This window comes from Rhamphochromis sp. 'chilingali' (genome assembly GCF_963969265.1).
Source record: "Rhamphochromis sp. 'chilingali' genome assembly, chromosome: 2".
Taxonomy (NCBI): Eukaryota; Metazoa; Chordata; class Actinopteri; order Cichliformes; family Cichlidae; genus Rhamphochromis; species Rhamphochromis sp. 'chilingali'.
The window spans coordinates 11095494-11113238 of NC_137930.1; the positions used below are offsets into that span (position 1 = coordinate 11095494).

At 40.9% G+C, this 17745-nt stretch overlaps 1 protein-coding gene across 2 annotated transcripts in view; it reads right to left on the minus strand.

The window, feature by feature from the left end:
- dennd1a (DENN/MADD domain containing 1A) overlaps nucleotides 1–17532 on the minus strand; it is a 42197-nt gene extending 24665 nt beyond the window's left edge. For both annotated transcript variants that reach the window (XM_080876614.1, XM_080876613.1), the window contains exons 1-8: nucleotides 17375–17532; nucleotides 13054–13118; nucleotides 9240–9283; nucleotides 8947–8996; nucleotides 7903–8022; nucleotides 1470–1539; nucleotides 1050–1130; nucleotides 719–772 (exon numbers count right to left, since the gene is read on the minus strand). In XM_080876614.1, the coding sequence (XP_080732740.1) occupies nucleotides 719–772; nucleotides 1050–1130; nucleotides 1470–1539; nucleotides 7903–8022; nucleotides 8947–8996; nucleotides 9240–9283; nucleotides 13054–13118; nucleotides 17375–17391 (501 nt within the window). In that variant the 5' untranslated portion in view covers nucleotides 17392–17532. The remainder of the gene's footprint in view (nucleotides 1–718; nucleotides 773–1049; nucleotides 1131–1469; nucleotides 1540–7902; nucleotides 8023–8946; nucleotides 8997–9239; nucleotides 9284–13053; nucleotides 13119–17374) is intronic.
- Between the last annotated feature and the right edge of the window lie 213 nt (nucleotides 17533–17745).

Here is a 17745-nt window from a genome sequence, read left to right on the forward strand (position 1 = left end):
GTCTGACATATAAGGCAGAATGGCTTACCATTGCGTTCAACAAAAAAATATAAACTCTCCCACTCTGTTAAAAACGTCCTGTGTTCATCTTCATATTTTCTTTTTGCTGTGCATTTTTTTCCTGCCATTTTAAGGGCGAACTTGCTCCTACTGGGAAACTTTGCGGTATTTTCATCTCACACACATGCGCATTTGATGAAAATACCGTATTGAACTCAAGCGAAGCGAACGCGCACATTTTAAAACAACAACATAAAAAAAATCAAAACACAAACTTTGATATGAACGTAAGAGCCGCATGAAACCAGGCAAAGAGCCGCATGCGGCTCGAGAGCCGCGGGTTGGCCACCCCTGGCCTAGAGCACTTCTATATTTCTGCTCTTACAGAAGAGTACGTCAACTATTTATTTGCAGTAACCCTGTTAATGTACAGCAGATATTACTGTGTCTATGGGTGGAACTTTACCATTCAGTAGGTCTATCTACACACATAGCATGGGATGACCTCAAAAGTCAAAAGATGTTTATGTCCATAAGAAAAAAATACATAAGCACATATTCATGTGCACTCAAAAACCTGTCTAAAGTCTCTCATTTCAAAGTCATAGTTGAGATACGAGTCAGCTGTCAAAACGGTGGGCTTCTGTTTGACAAAAGGTAAAGCAGCTTTAAGATTTGACTTTAATGTTTTCAGCATAAAGGAAAAGTAAACACTCACATTCTCAGGTATGCTGGGAAGTTCCTTTGTGTCAGGCACAATGAAATAGGAATGCTAGAGAGAGACAGACAACAAGTGTCTGAGTGCTTCACAGTGTGAAGAAAGAATGTAGAAAATCTAAGCAGCATTCCCTGCATGATGATTCATAATAACACCTAGTGTAGTAATCCAGGAGAGCGTCACACTTTAAAGCTAAAAATTAAACTTGTTTCAGGATTTTGTATGGGTGATTCCATTATTCCATTACTTCCTCTGTATGAAGGAAAGGTAATATGTGTTTTCCAGTGTAATTACGAGTTTAGTTGGATGTGATGTGTTGAGTCAGACTCACCACACCAAGGTGAATGGGGACACAAGGTTCAGGGATGGGCAGCGTATACAGTAGCAACAGGAGCTCTTGCCACTGGCTTTCCTAAAAAAATAAATAAATGAAAATAATTAATAAAAAAATTAATCAGAACACGCTAAATGCATGGATAGCATGTCCTCATGCGAATAAATACAAATAGCACAGCCTGAACCGATAGCCTGTTATGGTGTAGCTAGAGTCTCAGAAAAAGTCCCAAAACTGCAGCTACATTTGAAAGCCCCAGCAAGCCAGGGCCAATAAACAATGACCGTATCTGATGCTAAAAGTAAAATGGACAGAAGATCTGACATGCATGTATTGGCTAATGAAGAGACTGGCCAATGAATTCCTAACTGAGGTGAAGAAATCCAATTTCAAGATGAATCGTGTGTCATTTCTCACCTGTCCTTTGACAGTGTAATCTGCAAGGATATTAAGCAGCTTGTAGAAAACTTCGAACCAGGGAAGGTAGCTACAAAGTCACAAAACCAGTTTTTAATTAGCACAATTCAAGCAAGATGGAAATCATCTATTTTTAAAAAAGGTAGAGTGGAGTTCATTCAGCAATGGCAGAAATAAAGTGAAACACAGGAAACCACAAAAATGTAGACTGACCAAAAATAAAACAAAAAAACAATAGTAATGACTAAGTGCCAAAGAAGGTATATTGGGTAAAATATTCCAAACAATGTGGTAATTCATGTACTCAACAAAAAAAAAAAGAAGTATAAGGTGCCTTTGAAAAAAAATTAACAATGGTGATAATGTTACAACAAAAGCGTTTTATTCAAAGGTTTTCATAGTTATATAGAGCCTGCAATGGTTTTAAAGCATTGAGACCATGTAATCAAACAATAATGAATATGAGAAGAGACCGAGTAATATATGCTACCAGTCAAACATTTCGACACACTTTTTCATTTAATGGTTTTTCTTTATTTTCAGGACTCTTTACATTGTAGATTCTCACTGAAGGCATCAACACTATGAATTAAACACATGGAATTATGTAATAAACAAAGTGTGAAATAACTCAAAACATATATTTTAGACTCTTCAAAATAGCCACCCTTTGCTTGCTGGGCCTTTTCCCTTCACTCTGCAGTCCATCCTAAACCATCTTGATTGGGTTTAGTCATCTGGCACAGCACTCCATCACTCTTCTTCTTGGTCATATAGCCCTTATACAGTCTGGAGGTGTGTTTGGGGTCATTGCCCTGTTGAAAAGTAAATGGTGGTCCAACTAAATGCAAAACCGGATGGGATGGCATGTTGCTGCAGGATCCTGTGGTAGCCATGCTTGTTCAGTGTGCCTTCAGTTTTGTACATAAAAATTAAATCCCCAACAGTGTCACCAGCAGGGCATGCCCCACACCATCACACCTCCTCCTCCATGCTTCATGGTGGGAACCATGCATATAGAGACTATTTGCTCACCTTTTCTATCTTACACAAAGTGTGGAACCAAAGATCTCAAATTTGGCCCAAACAAATCTCTTCTACTTGTTGCTTTTCTTAGTAGTGGTTTCTTAGCAGCTATTTGACCATAAAGGCCTGATTCCCCAGTCTCCTCTGAACAGTTGATGTAGAGATGTGTCTGCTACTGGAACTCTGTGTGGCATTTATATGGGCTCTAATCTGAGATGCTTTTAACTTGCAATTTCTGAGGCTGGTGACTCCACTGAATTTATCATCAGCAGAAGAGGTGACTCTTGGTCTTCCTTTCCTGGGGGAGTGTTCATGTGAGCCAGTTTGTTTTTTTTTTTCAAATCACTCGATGGTTTTCGTGACTGCACTTGGGGGCATATTCAAAGTTTTAGCAATTTTCCGTATTGAATGACCTTCAGTTCTTAAAGTAGTGATGGAGTGTCATTTCTCTTTACTTAGCTGTTTGGTTCTTGCTATAATATGATTTCCAACAGTTGTCAAATAGGGCTGTCAGCTGTTAGCAACCTGACTTCTGCACAACACAACTAATGGTCGCAACCCTATTAAGAAAGCTAGTAATTCCACAAATAAACTCTGACAAGACACACCTGTCATTATGAAGCTCACTGAGAGAAGGCCAACGGTTTGCAGCGCCATCAACAAAACAAAGGGTGGCTACTTTGAGCAATCTAAAAGAAAATACATATTTAGTTATTTATCAATTTTTTCTTTGCTGTATAATTTCATACAACTTGCTTCATATATTTGATGTCTTCAGTATGTATCTACAATGTAGAAAGTAGTAAAAAAAAAAAAAAGAAAAACCATTAAATGAGAAGGTGTGTCCAAACTTTTGACTGGTGGTGTACATACATGTTAGCTGTATTAGCTAAATTTAATTAATTTAAATTTTATTTTTATAGCAACAAATCACAACAACAGTTCCTCAATATGCTTTATATTCTAAGCTAAAGACCTTACAATAATACAGAGAAAACCTCAACAATCAGATCATCCCCTATGAGCAAGCACTTAGAGACAATGGAAAGTTAAAATTGTTTTAATACACGTGCTCCACCTGGAGACTCTGTTGTCCTGCTGGGAGACTTCAATGCTCACGTGGGTAACGACAGCGAGACCTGGAGGGGCGTGATTGGGAGGAACGGCCTCCCTGATCTGAACCCGAGCGGTGCTCTGTTATTGGACTTCTGTGCTAATCACAGTTTGGCCATAACGAACACCCTGTTCGAACATAAGAGTGTCCATAAGTGCACGTGGCACCAGGACGCTCTAGGCCGTAGGTCGATGATCGATTTTGTAATCGTATCAGCAGACCTGCGACCATATGTTCTGGACACTCGGGTAAAGAGAGGGGCTGAGCTGTCAACTGATCACCACCTGGTGGTGAGTTGGATCAGGTGGCGGGGGAGGACGCTGGACAGACCTGGTGCACCTAAACGCGTAGTGAGGGTGTGCTGGGAACGTCTAGCAGAGGCCCCAGTCCGCGAGATCTTCAACGCACACCTCCGGCAGAGCTTCAACAGCATTCCGAGGGAGACTGGGGACATTGAGTCCGAATGGACCATGTTCAGCGTCTCCATTGCCGAAGCTGCTGCATTGAGCTGCGGCCGCAAGGTGGTTGGTGCCTGCCGTGGTGGTAATCCCCGAACCAAATGGTGGACACCAGAGGTGAAGGGAGCCACCAGGCTGAAGAAGGAGTCCTATCGGGCTTGGTTAGCCTGTGGGACTCCGGAGGCAGCCGACAGGTATCGACAGGCCAAGCGGAATGCGGCTCGGGCAGTGGCTGAAGCAAAAACTCGGGTGTGGGAGGAGTTCGGAGAGGCCATGGAAAAAGACTTTCGGACTGCCTCGAAGAGATTCTGGCAAACCGTCAGACGTCTCAGGAGGGGAAAGCGGTGCTCTACCTGCACTGTGTATAGTGCTGGCAGAGCGCTGCTGACGTCGACTGAGAAAATTGTCAGGCGGTGGAAGGAATACTTCGAGGACCTCCTTAATCCCACTGACACGTCTTCCGAGGAGGAAGCAGAGTCTGGGGATGAGGGGAATGACCCGCCAATTTCCAGGGGCGAGGTCACTGAGGCAGTTAAACAACTCCTTGGTGGCAGAACCCCTGGTGTTGATGAGGTCCGCCCCGAGTTCCTGAAGGCTCTGGACGTTGTAGGGCTGTCCTGGTTGACACGCCTCTGCAATGTTGCGTGGAGATCAGGGGCAGTACCTGTGGACTGGCAGACCGGGGTGGTGGTCCCCATCTTTAAGAAAGGGGACCGGAGGGTGTGTTCCAACTACAGGGGGATCACACTCCTCAGCCTCCCTGGGAAAGTCTATGCCAGGGTGCTGGAAAGGAGAGTTCGTCCGTTAGTCGAACCTCGGATACAGGAGGAACAATGCGGTTTTCGTCCTGGTCGCGGAACACTGGACCAGCTCTTTATCCTCTCCAGGATACTTGAGGGTGCATGGGAGTTTGCCCAACCAGTCTACATGTGTTTTGTGGACTTGGAGAAGGCATTCGACCGTGTCCCTCGGGGTGTCCTGTGGGAGGTGTTGCGGGAATATGGGGTGTCTGGCCCATTGCTACGGGCCATTCGATCCCTATACAACCGTTGCAAGAGCTTGGTTCGCATCGCCGGCAATAAGTCGGACTCGTTCCCGGTGGGTGATGGGCTCCGCCAGGGCTGCCCTTTGTCTCCGGTTCTGTTCATAATTTTTATGGACAGGATTTCTAGGCGCAGCCAAGTGGCGGAGGGCTTTCGCTTTGGTGGCCTCAGAATCTCATCTCTGATTTTTGCAGATGATGTGGTTCTGTTGGCTTCATCGGGTGAGGGCCTCCAGCTCGCACTGGAACGGTTCGCAGCCGAGTGTGAAGCAGCGGGAATGAGGATCAGCACCTCCAAATCTGAGGCCATGGTTCTCAGCCGGAAAAGGGTGGAGTGCCCACTCCGGGTCGGGGATGAGTTCCTGCCCCAAGTGGAGGAGTTCAAGTATCTCGGGGTCTTGTTCGCGAGTGATGGGAGAAGGGAGCCGGAGATCGACAGACGGATTGGGGCTGCAGCTGCAGTAATGCGGACGCTGCACCGGTCCGTCGTGGTGAAGAGGGAGCTGAGTGTAAAAGCTAAGCTCTCAATCTACCGGTCGATCTACGTCCCTACCCTCACCTATGGCCACGAGCTGTGGGTAGTGACTGAAAGAACGAGATCGCGGATACAAGCGGCAGAAATGAGCTTCCTCCGAAGGGTGGCTGGCCTCTCCCTTAGAGATAGGGTGAGAAGTTCGGCCATCCGGGAGGGGCTCAGAGTAGAGCAGCTGCTGCTCCACATCGAAAGGAGCCAGCTGAGGTGGTTCGGGCATCTGACAAGGATGCCCCCTGGGCGCCTCCTGGGTGAGGTGTTCCAGGCATGTCCCACCGGGAGGAGGCCCCGGGGCAGACCCAGGACACGCTGGAGAGATTATATCTCTCGGCTGGCCTGGGAACGCCTTGGTATTCCCCCGGATAAGCTGGAGGAGGTGGCTGGGGAGAGGGAGGTCTGGGCCTCTTTGCTTAGGCTGCTGCCCCCGTGACCCGGCCCCGGACAAAGCGGATGAAGATGGATGGATGGATGGATGGATGGATGGATGGATGGATGGATACACGTGAAGACAACACGGATTCAACCATGTGGTAACATTCAAGAGAACATTTGTATCTTTGGCATCAGCTTCAATTTCATTATTACAGTTTCATCATCATACATTTGAATATTAGTTCCAGTAAAATGGTCAAATGGACAGTTCTCTGTAGATCAGGGGTTCATTAACCTCGTACTCAGGCTCAGCAGTTCAAGCTTTCTCTCACACTCAAAAAAAGCTCTTGTTCAGGAGACAGAGCTCAACCACTACTCCCAGCCAACTAATGTGACATTAATTGCCTGGTAGTGGCGATTGGGCCCATGCTAGGTAGGCTCAGATGGACATATCACAACGGATTTAGCATGTACTTACTGTAAGTACATGCTTATGTTTCTTTTCAGTGATTGTTATAACTAGCTAGTATTTGAGTAAAGTGTTATCTGTAACTGGCAACAGCTGTGATTGCCCAGCTTATCATAGACATAGCAAAGTCTTTGATCAAGTTGCAGAAATTAGGTAGCTAAAGCATTAGCTAAAAACAAAACAAAAAAAACCCACCAACAACAACAACAACACACATTTATAGCAATCACTGCAGGATTTGATATCTGAAACTGAAGGATCTGAAGGATAGGATAATCTGAATTAGTTTTGAACCTACATACCTCTGGCTCATTATACAGCTGGAAAAAAAAGAAGAAGCTGAAAACAAGGTTAATGGCAATATAAAAAACTACTGCAATTCCCTGTACACAGGTTTAGGCACTTCCACACCCTTTAATTTGCAAATGGTTCAAAATACAGCTGCTTTAATTTAACTGATTCAAAGGAAAGACAGTATATTACTCCTGTTTTAGCTCAGCTGCACTGGCTACCTATGAAGGTTTAAATACATGAAAAAAGTTTAGTACTTGTTTTTTAACGTCTTCATAGATTAGTGCCACAATATATTACAGAACTTTTAATTCTGTCTTTTGCCTCCAGGTCACTGAGATCAACATCCTGTTAGTTTTCTGTCAGTGCCTCACCCAAAAACTAAAGGCAACTAGGGCTTTGCAGTTACAGCTGCTAGACTCTGGAATAGTCGGACACCCCATACTGGAAAAAACGAACACTTTTAAATCAGCTATAGACGTACCCATTTTCAGCTGCTTTTAGTCAAGTCTGAGGTCCATTTGACTTGACGTTTCACTCCTGTACTGGCTGCTCTTCCTTGGCTCGCTGTTAAATCTAAACAATATTTTTTTTAGATTTAACAGACAATCCCAACTGGTTGCCCTAAATGGCCCTCTCCGTTTCTGTCAGGGATTTCTTCCTGTTAAAAGGGATTCTTCCTTCTTACTGTCACCAAGTGCTTGCTCATGAGGTGTCATCTGATTTTTTTCATTATGATTATAGGGTCTTTACCTTAGAATATAAAGGTCCCTGATGTGACGGCTGTTGGTTTTTCACTATATAAATTAAACTGATTTGAATTGAATTGAACTTACTAGGATGACTAATTTTTAAAGACTGCAAATAAAGTATAATCACAGAAAATTCAAAAGCTAAAGAAGATGCACGGGCGAGATTCTCAGTCTGATGTCAATTTGTTATCACTAGTGGAGATAACAAAATATGTACAGTATCTTACTGCCAAATTTAACATCTCATCAAAAGTCAGGCTTATTTGTTTTTCTAGACCTTCTTTTATTTGGCAATAAAACAGTTTTATATCAGCTTTTCACAAAAAATCCACAATACAATGAACGCACACCCCACACTCACCTATACACATACTTACCTAAGAATACAGTAGCAAGTGTGTGCACCTGACGAGAGGCGGCAAAAGCCAAACCTCTGTTTGCTCTCAATGTCAGTCAACACAAACGTAAAGTTCTGGCCAACTTGGTTGACAGAAAGACTGTTGGTTGAGAGAGGAGGAGAAGACAAGACTAAGTCCTTTCCATAAGATACAGATACACAAATAAACAGAATATATAGACAAACAGACTTCATATAGAATAAAACGGACATCTGTTAATGGTGCCAAATAAAACTTAATAAAAGCAGAACAATCAATGAATGAATGCTGTTTTATTTGAGCTTAGTTTAGTGGACAGTCTTTAGGCCAGCTCCTGAACTCCCATCAGGTCTGAATAGTTTTAAAAAGATATTGGCGGCAACTGGTGGTATTCCTCAGCCTCCTAGAGATACACCTATGGAATAAAATTTCGAAATCCTACTTCGCCTTGTTCTCAAGTTATCGCATTCACAAGATTTTCAGAAACCTTGACCACTAAGGTTGACATCAAGGTCACTGAGAAACGCATCTAAGATTCTTAGTAGATGAACATATGGTATCAATTTCAAAATCCTAGGTGACTTTCATCTTGATGTTTCGAGTGAGACATTTTGAGACTTTTATGTCCAAGTCAAGATATGACATCCATGTTTTACTGAAAAAGGCAATCAAGCATTGTCACCTATTTAAATCAAACAGGCAAAAATGGACTGTTTTAGCATTTATACTACAGCACCTAACAAAAGCATTGTATTATTTTAATTTCCCCAAACCAACATCTCAAAATGACCCATCTTTAGCTTATAACAACAACATCTAACATTACTTTTTTTCCCCTCTTGTTCTTAGTGTGGCTAAATACTGTATATAATTTTGCTAATAGCCCAAACGAGCCAAAATACTATAGCATTTAATAGTGTCATTAACATAAATAATAGTGTACCAGCACCAAAAACTTCATTGAATACCCACAGCAATGATTTTAATTCAATTCTCTTAGATTTAATCAACCCTATGTAGGTGCAGATGTGTATGTGTGTATACCTGTCCATGCTGAAAGGGAAGCAGAACTTGGACACAGTTTTAAGAGTTTCCTGTGGTACAAAGAAAGGGATTATAAAGTACATTAATCCATGAACAAATTTAGAGGGGCTCAAATGGAACATGTAATGTGAAGCTATCCATAGAGAACAGTGTGCATAGAGGCATTTACATTATTGACACTACATAATAATTAAAAATTACATAAAAATAATGCTTGTCAAAGAGAAAAAGTGAAAGCATGGTATGTACAACTGTAGAAAAGTACAATACATAAAAAAAAGAAAATGTAAGACCTGATCTCTGTAGTCGTCGGGAAACTGCCGACGAACCTCTGGCCCTGTTAGAAGCATACAGACAGAAAATGACTTCACTGAAATCACCAGCTTCCTTTCAACAAGACAACCCTAAAGACTATGACCCAATCCATGAGGCTTAGGGGTTTCCCCACTTTCAGTATATGTATGAGGAGTCGCTGGCAGACACATTCAGTCTTGTACGCACATGATCTCTTAGTTAATTTCTGCACCCTTAACTCACAGTGCTGTGACATTAAACCTTAAGAGGAAAAAAAAAACTATGAAAAATCTTCTTTCATCATCTTTTTTTATGTTTAGACAAAATATGCAAATTAATTATCTGAGAGTTATCACTCACCCCTTTTGTAAAAGAGAAACCTGACTGACTTTGAATTTAAACAGTTATTCTCATAAGAAAAGAAAAAAAAGCAGAAAAAGTACAAATAAAAAATTGAACAAATCCAAGTGACCCAAAAATTTGCAGTTCACATGCATGAACTTGAGTGACATCCCATTCTTAATGGGTTTACTATGATAACAGCTTCAGCTCTTTTGGCAAAGCTTTACACGATTTTTAGGTTAGGTGTTTATAGGAATTTTTGACCAATCTTCCAGAAGGGCATTTGTGAGGTCAAACACTGATGTTGGACAAGAAGGCCTGGCTCACAGTCTGCCCTCTAATTCATCCCAAAGGTGTTCTGTCGAGTTGAGGTCAGGACTCTGTGAAGACCAGTCAAGGTGTTCCATACCAAATTCCCCCCATCCATGTCTTACGGACCTTGCTTTGTGCATTGGTGCACAGTCATGTTGGAAAAGGAATTTTTTATTTTGTTGCTACACCAAAATCATGTCTGCACTCATCAGCAGATTTGATCATCACTGTATGTTCTGCCCAGGAGGTGAGCTTGAGCTTTACTGCAACATGTTGAGTGCTGCACTGTTCCCTCATATGACAAGGGAGAAACAATGTAAGCAAGGGTATAAATCCCCCTTACAAATGACACTTCTAATATAAGCATTCTGCTTAAAACAGTAAATAAAAAACAAATGGATATTGCATCTTGAAGACTGCAGTTTCATCATTTCCTCTGCAAACAGGATAAAATTCTTAGAAATACAGCCAACAACCTCTCCTCGGTATCCAGGAAATTAGTCACTTGCTGCAGATAAAAAAACTTTAGAGACAGAGTTGAGATATATCACCATAACTCAGCTGGTGCCATCATCTTAACCTCTTGAAATGTTCCTACTGACATAACTTTTTTCTTGCTAGCCAAAAATTATGAAATAATCACAAAATAAAATTAAAGTTTACAATAGGGCTGAGCCATATCATACCGTTCACAGTAATACTGGTATAATGTTGGGCAACGATAAGAAAATGAAATATCGTGATAGAATATGGGTAAAACGTGCATGCACAGTGTCTTTGTTTTCATACACACATGGCGGAAAAAGCATGGCAGCGACGGAGAATGAGAAGGGCGAAAGCGGATCGTTGAATGAAACAGATGAACCAGAATTGGTTTGTAAAAATGCTGCAACTTCAGTGTGGAACTGGTTTAGCTTTCGTCCGTCAGATACACAACAAAGCACTATTTTTGGTAGAGCATGCTAGCAGGCCGTCTTTATTACCGTGTTTTTTGGAAAATACGGCACACTTAAAATTAATCCTTTGATTTTTCTGAAAATCGACAGTGCCCCTTATAATCCTGTGCGCCTTATGTATGAATTCTGGTTGTGTTTACTGACCTCTAAATTATTTTATGTGGTACACATCTGTCAAAATCTGTCAAATGTTTCAGTACGACTTTGCTAAGCTACGAACCCGCACCGCTTGATGAATTGTCAGAGCATTACGGCTATCGTAGGCAGGAGCCTCGCGGAGTGATACGTACTGTGCTTCAACATAATATTATCGTATTGTGTGTATAACCTCTTTTTAAGTTTTGTGGATATTATACATGGTTATGCTGAGGATATGTCGGCCAATTTCCACTGGAAAGGCCTTTTGGTTAAACTGTCAGCAAGGAATTTGCATTTGCACTGTTAAATTTTTATATTACTTTAATGCACATAAAAAACAGCTGCTTGTTTAAGTGAAAATACATTGCTGGGGTTTTCTTTGCACTATAAAGTTGTGGAGTTGTAAAGTATTTTGTCTAGTGTCAATTATATTGTCAGTTATATCGTTATCGCAAATTTTCAAATGTATATCGCTATAAATATTTTTGGTCATATCACCCTGCTCTAGTTTACAAAACAGTACACTGGCACAGGACCCTTTATGTACTAATCCGTGACTTGTTGTCAAGATTTCATAATTACTATAACCAACACCCCAAGGTTTGGGCCATTCCACTCTATGTGTGGGCACACTTCATCAACAGATAGGACAGAAGAAAAAAAGAGCAATTTCACATTTCCACATTACCAGAAATCTATTAAAAGTAGTGTAAGGGAAGTGGTAGTGACAGAGATATTGACATGATAAAGCAGTGTAGTTTGTTGTCTGCTGCAAAACGTGTAAAAAGTGTACCAGAGAACTATCCACAGTAATATGCAACAAATGGTGTGGCCCTTCTCTCAACGTTTTGGAATAAGTATGAGATTGCACAAAGAGACAGGAGGCCTAAATAGCTAGCTTTATTCCACCTTCTCTTTTGGGAAAGGGTAGGCTCGACTTTATTTTTCCTGCGGAGGCTGAACATCCTCTGAAAGCTGCTACAGATGTTGTATCAGTCGGTGGTTGCTAATGCAATTCCCTATGCTGTGGTCTGCTGGGAGAGCTCTACCAAGAAGAAGAACAATCACTGGCTGAATAAAATAATCAAGAAGGCAGGCTTGTTTGTTCGACCCTGTGGTGGCAGTGTTAGAACAGAGAATGCTGTGTAGTTTAAAGTCAGTTGTGTACAGAGAAACTGAGGAGGTCTTTGGTTCCCCAGGGGATCAGACTGCATAAAACATTGGAGGGGAAAGTGCATTAGGTTGGGTAAAAAAAAAAAAAAAAAGTCCCAAGAAAAATATTCGATTCCAACTGAGTTTTTTTTCTAGTGTTAGAGAATGGAAGGTAGATAACCAGCAGTGAAAATTGTATTATGAGCAGATGTGGATACTAAGGATGTGTGCAAAGAGTCAACTAGACTACTAACTGTTAATAATGTGACTAGGCAGTACCAGATGTAATACTCATTTAATCTAATTGTTCACATTTTAATTGACGCCCAAACTCGGCAAACTGTTATGTTCTAAGTGTTATACAGCTGTCTTCCACCAGATATACCATAATTCAGTGAATAAAACAAACAACAAAACAATATCAATACAAACAATATCATCCACCAGGACGACTCAAGAAGAATGTGATTACTGGTTTCAAATGCCTTTATTTGGACAACTTTTGGAATTGTCCACTAAATGGTTCTCAAATGTAACAAGATATCTGAGTGTTTCTTAGTCTTAGACTAGTCATCTAGTCAAACTTTATTTCCTTGCTAAGTCAGCTAAGAAATTAGTTGGTTAGAACATTTCTAGTGGATACTATGATGACAAGAACTATAAAGATATGATAAAGATGATAAATCGATTTATTTTCCACGTTAATTAAGTACGTCTGGTTTGGTCAGGGTATTTTTATAACTATAACCAGAGAACATTTTGTGACTAATGCCTTGAAAAATTCTGGTAATTCTAACCTTGAAGGGGTTCTATGTATTGAAACATATTGGATTTTACATTCATTATTACTTGTTTATGTACACCTAGTTCCATGATCAATATGTAAAAGAAAATGTAATTTTTAAGGACTTACCAGAACTGTGGATGCCTGGGTTGGCCACCTCCATATACACCTCAAAGGTAGACTCAGGGTTCTCCCTGCAACAAATAATAAAAAAAATAGCTTTATGGGCGCCAGTTTAGTTCAGTTAGATGAGCAGGCGACCATATGCAGCATGGCTGAGAGCGGCTGGCCCCAGGTTTGAGTCTGACCCACGGCCCTTTGCCACATGTCTCCCCTCTCTCTTTCCCGTCAGTTCTCACTGCATCCATCTAATAAACCCAAAAACAAAGGCCAAAAAATATATTTGTAAAAAAGCTTTGTTTACTTATGTTGCATACAAAAATGAAAGAAAATATAACACAAGAAACATATAACCAAGAATTAGACATCCATCAAAAAGATGAAGGAAGAAAACTGGTAAAGGACACTGCAAAGTGGCCTACACGAAAATTGAAAGAGCAGCAGGAATTTCTGGTAAGTACTGTAGTATTAATGTTTCTCATGGTGTCTGTGCACATATGTCGAGATCTGTCCACCATATTGGGTGTGATACCACAGGGAGAAATATTCCCAGACTGACTGGCAGTGGTTCCTGGAGGTTACTGGCTTTGGGAGAAAATGGTTGCAAAGAAGGTGCTCCACCAAAGACAGCCTAATGATTGCTTTGGTTAAGTGACTGCTGAGCTACAGCCAGGAGGTAGAGCAGGTCTCACAGCATATAGGGAGTGCAGAATTATTAGGCAAGTTGTATTTTTGAGGAATAATTTTATTATTGAACAACAACCATGTTCTCAATGAACCCAAAAAACTCATTAATATCAAAGCTGAATGTTTTTGGAAGTCGTTTTTAGTTTGTTTTTAGTTTTAGCTATTTTAGGGGGATATCTGTGTGTGCAGGTGACTATTACTGTGCATAATTATTAGGCAACTTAACAAAAAACAAATATATACCCATTTCAATTATTTATTTTTACCAGTGAAACCAATATAACATCTCCACATTCACAAATATACATTTCTGACATTCAAAAACAAAACAAAAACAAATCGGCGACCAATATAGCCACCTTTCTTTGCAAGGACACTCAAAAGCCTGCCATCCATGGATTCTGTCAGTGTTTTGATCTGTTCACTATCAACATTGCGTGCAGCAGCAACCACAGCCTCCCAGACACTGTTCAGAGAGGTGTACTGTTTTCCCTCCTTGTAAATCTCACATTTGATGATGGACCACAGGTTCTCAATGGGGATCAGATCAGGTGAACAAGGTGGCCATGTCATTAGTTTTTCTTCTTTTATACCCTTTCTTGCCAGCCACGCTGTGGAGTACTTGGACGCGTGTGATGGAGCATTGTCCTGCATGAAAATCATGTTTTTCTTGAAGGATGCAGACTTCTTCCTGTACCACTGCTTGAAGAAGGTGTCTTCCAGAAACTGGCAGTAGGACTGGGAGTTGAGCTTGACTCCATCCTCAACCCGAAAAGGCCCCACAAGCTCATCTTTGATGATACCAGCCCAAACCAGTACTCCACCTCCACCTTGCTGGCGTCTGAGTCGGACTGGAGCTCTCTGCCCTTTACCAATCCAGCCACGGGCCCATCCATCTGGCCCATCAAGACTCACTCTCATTTCATCAGTCCATAAAACCTTAGAAACACCAGTCTTGAGATATTTCTTGGCCCAGTCTTGACGTTTCAGCTTGTGTGTCTTGTTCAGTGGTGGTCGTCTTTCAGCCTTTCTTACCTTGGCCATGTCTCTGAGTATTGCACACCTTGTGCTTTTGGGCATTCCAGTGATGTTGCAGCTCTGAAATATGGCCAAACTGGTGGCAAGTGGCATCTTGGCAGCTGCACGCTTGACTTTTCTCAGTTCATGGGCAGTTATTTGGCGCCTTGGTTTTTGCAATTTTGAGACTGCTGCATCCCTCTGCAAGATATCTCACTATTTTTGACTTTTCTGAGCCTGTCAAGTCCTTCTTTTGACTCATTTTGCCAAAGGAAAGGAAGTTGCTTAATAATTATGCACACCTGATATAGGGTGTTGATGTCATTAGACCACACCCCTTCTCATTACAGAGATGCACATCACCTAATATGCTTAATTGGTAGTAGGCTTTCAAGCCTATACAGCTTGGAGTAAGACAACATGCATGAAGAGGATGATGTGGACAAAATACTCATTTGCCTAATAATTCTGCACTCCCTGTATATACCTTTTTACAAGAAACTCACCTAGAAGACAGTGAATATCTTAGGCTAAAAACCTAGTTGGGTGGGTCAAGTATGTTTTTCTTCTTTCACAGCAAGTAGTAGCATAGGTGTAGCTGTATTAATACATAAATGGTAAAGGTTGGTAAAGTGAGCTAGAGATAAATATGTGACAGGTTTTGATTTTTCAGGGAGTCTTACATGGTGAGGAAATTACCATTATGAACATTTACTGTTCACTAAATTATTCTTCAGAGTTCATACTCAAAACATTTCCAAAATTTGTAGAACTATCCTCAACAAAGGTCTTGATAGGAAGAGATTTCAATCGTTTATTTAATCCTTTAGTCGACAAACATCCGCTGTGAAACAGACTGTGGGCAGGCACAGGGGTTTGGCGCATTTGAGAATTATGTCTAAGATCTACAGTTCCTCATCATCCATATCGCCAGACAACAAGGCAAAGCAGTGGAAATCTTTCTGTCAGATGACATCATTTATCCAATGAAAGAATTGAAATTTGTTGTAGACCATGCACTATGTCTTGGGTTTTTTTTGTCTTTTTATTTTACACATCGCCCCAAAGTTCAGGGATTGCAAGGGGTGGGTTTAAAAAATTGATTTTCCTATTCAAATCAGTTTTAGTTTGAATAATGCAATATCGATTCATTAAATCCTGAATTGATTTTTAAATATATTTATTTAGCCAGAAACACCAGAATCTCAGCTTAAAGCTCACAAAACTATTTCAAAAAACCACCAAAGAGTTATAACACCAAATGATTAAAGAGCAGGTAAACACATTCCACAGAAAGATGTAAATGCAAAGCACAACCCGGCGGCACGAACACAGACAACTCATCGGGTGCTAAAAGTCGACATCTCACAGATTCTGAAGCTGCAGGTTTGTCACCCTCCGACCAAAATTCACTGAAAAAGCAGCAAATGAAGATCAAACTACGCTTCGCATTTGAAAAATATTTGTCATAAATTCCCACAGGGTACTTCCAGTTTACCACCAAAAATTTGTGTTTCTGCATTATTCACTTGCTTACTAGGCACCAGTCTACCGTTGTGTGTGGTGCTGTCGACTTTTTTTTTTTTTTTTTTTAAATGAACTCCGACCAGAAAGCCTAATTTCTGCTGTTCAATACCAAATAAGTGTAAACTTTTACAAAATATGCCAAATTGCAAAACGCTGAGCTATGTCTTTAATAAAACCTCTGTAACTTAGCTCTGCTTCACTTCAGCAGCATCAGGTAATGTTTATCTGTTGATTCATGGATTTCTTCTGTTTTTGACATTCTGCAGAATATTTTTAAGCTGGTTATCTGCTATAAAAAGCCAGGCCAGGAAAATCTCCTTTATGTTTTTCTGTGTTTTATCCTCAGCTACTTTGACACAAAGGCATCTGTTATGATGCTTACACCTCTGATACAGTCTCACAACTGTCAGCTTTGGTTTTATACATAGACATAAAAAATTTTAAGTATATGGATATATACTGATAAATTATCATAATTATAATATGTCTGACTGTCTGAGTTAAATTGAATCGAATTGAAATCTTGAAATTGAATTAGTTATAGTAATGAGTGATGATATCCAGCCCAAACTGTAAGGATTGTTCTTAAAAAGCAGGCAAAGTAGGGCCTCCACATAACCCTACTAACATGGTGTCTCAACACAGTGCGGGACTTTTCTTACTAAATCTGTCCTTATAGTGATATAAATCTCATAAATACACCATATCTGTATACCAAAGCCAATCTATAGATCAGTTGTCCTTTTCTATCATGCCACGAGAGTAGCCTGCAGTCATCGTCTCTGCTGCACTTCTCAGTCCTGAAAAGTAGCATCCGGTTTTGGGGGAAAAAAAACATCTAATGCAGTTACCATGCTTAAAGTGGCTACATATCCACTCACTGTCAGTCACCGCTAACCGCGCGGAAAGCTTTGAGTTACTAGTACACCTCAGTGTCATTAAAAATATATAAATAAAAGGTTCTTATTTTTTTGTTTTGTTTTCCAGGTCCCTTCAGTGTTTTTAGCCAGGGCCTCATACTCTACGATATCTTCTCCATGACTCTGTGGAACACTGCTAACACAACAGTTTTAACTAACGCACCGAGAAATATACTTACTTGATTCGAGACCCCATCCTCTATTTGGTCTCCCCGCCGTGGCTGGCAGCAGACGCGTCACTCCGTATTTTTCTCAAGCTAACCTGCCCGTCACACACAACAGTACACCGCCATGGTGAATCGCCATGCGTAAGTCACGCTCCACTTTGTGCCGCTCCTGGGATTTGTAGTCTTCTAAATAGAAGACGTGAATGTCAATAACATACAGCTACCTAGTATTAGAAACTACAGCTTCCACAATACGTACAAGACGATTGGGTCGCGTGGTGCTGTAGCCGATAAAGTTTCTGTTACTCAGCATTTACTGTAACGGTAGCTCCAGTGCAGTTTATTACATCATTTTGAGGTTTTATAGCTAATAATTAAAAACA